A 3,157-nucleotide genomic window follows, 5' to 3' on the forward strand; every position below is an offset into this window, starting at 1 on the left:
ATAACATCATATGATAGACATAACATAAAAAAACAACTCTCCTTGTAACCATTTCATATGGACCACAGCATATGTAATGATAATCACCACTACTGGTTTGTATACAAACCAAAATACTACAGCGACTTGCTAAAATAATAGATGCTACCTTGTTACTAAATCAATGTGCATGCTAGCTCTGTAAAATGCATTATATATTTAACTCTCCCAATTATCTGATAGCATTAAAAAGTTGAGTCAGTATATTTATCAGGCCTCTTTGCTGTCAATCTCTTGATCGCTTTCCCAGCTAATTATCTGTGGGGAGCCCAAATGCTTTGGAGTTTATCTGTGAACTGTTTACAAAAGTCCTATCACACACATTCTGTGGTGCCTGTGTAGAGGAACATGAAATGCTCTTGTAGGACCACCAGCACTCAAAGCTCCTGCAAATCTTTGGACATCGGCATTACTTTTTTACTTCTGTCTGGAAAATACTTCTAAAGGTAGGCGTTTCCGATTTTGAAATACTGTATAGTTTTCAAGTAAAAACGCTTTCTTAGAGTTACTAAAAAGCTGTGTGTGTGTACTTGGTTTATGCAAATGTAGTTCTAAATGCAGCTTTGCAGTCTCTTTTTTATTTATTTTCAGTGGAAGGAAATTCTCACTTCTAATTCCACTATTTTAATTCTGAAATATACAGATACATATAAACCAAGCCTTGCTTTTTATGAATGATTTTTTTATATTAGCATTTCCTTAAATTGTTTTGTTTCTCCAGCATAGCCCCCTAATCATCCCATGTAGAAGAATGACCGGTGAGAAACTGTTACTGCCAATGATACTAATGTCTGTAGTGATGAGTTTATTACCAATGCAGACATCATATGGACAACACTTGCCAGAGGAGTCTTGCACTGTTCAGATCCTTGTCCCTGGACTCAAAGGCATGTAGCTCTTTGTTCTTTCTTACAAAATGCATACCAGACACCTTAAAAACCAAGAATAGACTCTATCTGATATAATAATTGTTTTTCTTCTGCTCTAAAAGGAGAACCCGGAGAAAAAGGACAAAAGGGAGCACCTGGGAGACCAGGAAGAGTTGGTCCGCCAGGGGAGACTGGTATATTTTATGCAGTTGCACCAAAAAAATATATTATAGAATGTGTTTGTTTGTTTTGTGAGTAAAAGTGCATTCCCCTAAAATGCAAATCTTTAAAGAGAGAATATTTTCCACATGCCCACATTTATAGATCTCCTCATTTTCTCATTACTACCACTAATACAAGAAAAACTGGGGTAAAGATCACATTTCTCGGGCTGATAATGTGCCGTTACATCACTACCAGGCCATCCAGAAATGGTCAAGTGTTTATATTAGGGTAAGAGGTCAAATGAGAAATGGTTTGTGGAATCCAGAGCTGTGGACAAGTGTTTATGGAAGACCTTAATGAGGAGTGAAGGGTGTTCTCTGAAGCATATTCATCATTTTAATTAATTAACCTTTAGTGAAAGTAAAGATTTATTGTTTAATATATATAATTTTGCTTTCATTTGTGCTGTTTTAAGTTTGTCTTGACTATAAGATATACAGTATGTCTCTATCTTCATATGAACAATTTACTCATGTTGCATTCTTTTTAGGTCCACCTGGGGTCAAAGGACACAAAGGCATTATGGGACGTTATGGAAAAGTTGGCCCAAGTGGAATGAAAGGTGCTATAAGAAGCAGAGATGTACTGTCTGCACACTTTTTCAGGAATGCATCAATTATTTGTTTAGTGTGTTTTTATGATTGATAAATATTTACATCTCTGACGCAGGATCCAAGGGAGATCCAGGTGACCCTGGTACAAGGGGCCCAGACGGAGAGCCAGGTGGGTTCTAAAACCATCTTATTTTGTTTGTCAAACAGATGGCAGCAGGATTAGACAGACACATCTGTAAATGAATAAAGTCAACTTTGTGATAGTCCCACACATTTTTGTCTTATCAGGGGTTCCCTGTGAGTGTGCGCCAATTAGAAGGATGATTGGAGAAATGGACATTCTTGTGGCTCAGCTTTCCTCAGAACTAAAATTCATTAAAAATGGTAAAAGATTTGCAGTCTTTAAAAATGCTTTTGTATTTAAAAAAAAATATTTATCAGTTTTGGTATTTTGCTGATTTCCTGTCCTATAGAATTGAAAATGCGGGCATGTCAATGTGAAATTTATAGAAATACAAGTGCTCATTTTTCAGCACTGCCCTCCCCTGCAGCTGTTGCTGGCATTAAGGAAACAGACAGTAAAGTCTATCTGTTGGTGAAGGAAGCGAAGCGCTACACCGAGGCTGAGGGCTACTGCCAGACGAGGGGAGGGCACCTGGTCATGCCGAAGGATGAGGGAGCAAACGCAGCCATCGCAGGGTATATAACCGACGCTGGCCTGAGCAGAGTTTACATTGGCATTCATGACCTCGAGCGCGAAGGTGTTTTCACCTACGTAGATCACTCTCCCATGACCACTTTCAGCAAATGGAGAAAAGGAGAACCCAACAATGCCTATGATGATGAGGACTGTGCTGAGATGGTGACCTCTGGGGAGTGGACTGATGTGGCGTGCCACCCGACAATGTATTTTGTTTGTGAATTTGACAAGGACAACATCTGAGGCCAGTATATGTTAAACAGACTGCAGACTGGACAAATGTAATGGAGCAAAAACTGTAATCTTATTATTTTGCTGTATCCTCTATCTGTAAATATGAATACGAAATGATACGCAAGTTGTGCAAAGTAGTATACTTTCAACTTCCTTTTTGCTTATGAGCTAATAAGCTATTTATTTTCTGAACATACAAAATATCCAAATGTTTGTAAATTTTTTTTTTACGTCCTTGATACATACTGAAATAAATTAGTGTTTCCAAAAGCATGCCAGGAACTGAGTTTTTATTTAATTCAGAAAATCCACTGAGCAATATTTGTAGCAGTACGATAGACAAACAGTGTAAATAAGCAAATATAGAGAGCTGTGGATTGTGTAGAAAAAAAAATACAATTAAAAGACATTCCAGTTGAGTGAATTTAATCAGATGAACAGAATACAGCATGCATTCCACATTCATGTGCTGTGCAATAAACATTTATACATAGTTTAAAAATAATTTTTTTGCACATTAGTTTTTGCTCTTGAAC

General features: G+C 37.3%; 1 protein-coding gene across 2 annotated transcripts; it reads left to right on the forward strand.

Moving 5' to 3' along the window:
- colec11 (collectin sub-family member 11) lies at positions 1-2,883 on the forward strand. Of its 2 annotated transcripts, none has more exons than XM_085391461.1 (7): positions 1-485; positions 761-926; positions 1,031-1,102; positions 1,624-1,695; positions 1,803-1,856; positions 1,976-2,071; positions 2,221-2,883. In XM_085391461.1, exons 2-7 carry the CDS (start codon positions 791-793, stop codon positions 2,628-2,630), a joined length of 840 nt encoding a protein of 279 aa, XP_085247587.1. In that variant the 5' UTR covers positions 1-485; positions 761-790; the 3' UTR covers positions 2,631-2,883. The 2 variants fall into 2 exon arrangements, with proteins under 2 accessions (XP_085247587.1, XP_085247588.1); XM_085391462.1 differs by having other exon boundaries at positions 2,239-2,883.
- Positions 2,884-3,157: the final 274 nt, after the last annotated feature.

This window comes from Rhamphochromis longiceps, linkage group LG19 (genome assembly GCF_057381845.1).
Source record: "Rhamphochromis longiceps isolate RC_006_pf linkage group LG19, R_longiceps_female_GT1.1, whole genome shotgun sequence".
Classification (NCBI taxonomy): domain Eukaryota; kingdom Metazoa; phylum Chordata; class Actinopteri; order Cichliformes; family Cichlidae; genus Rhamphochromis; species Rhamphochromis longiceps.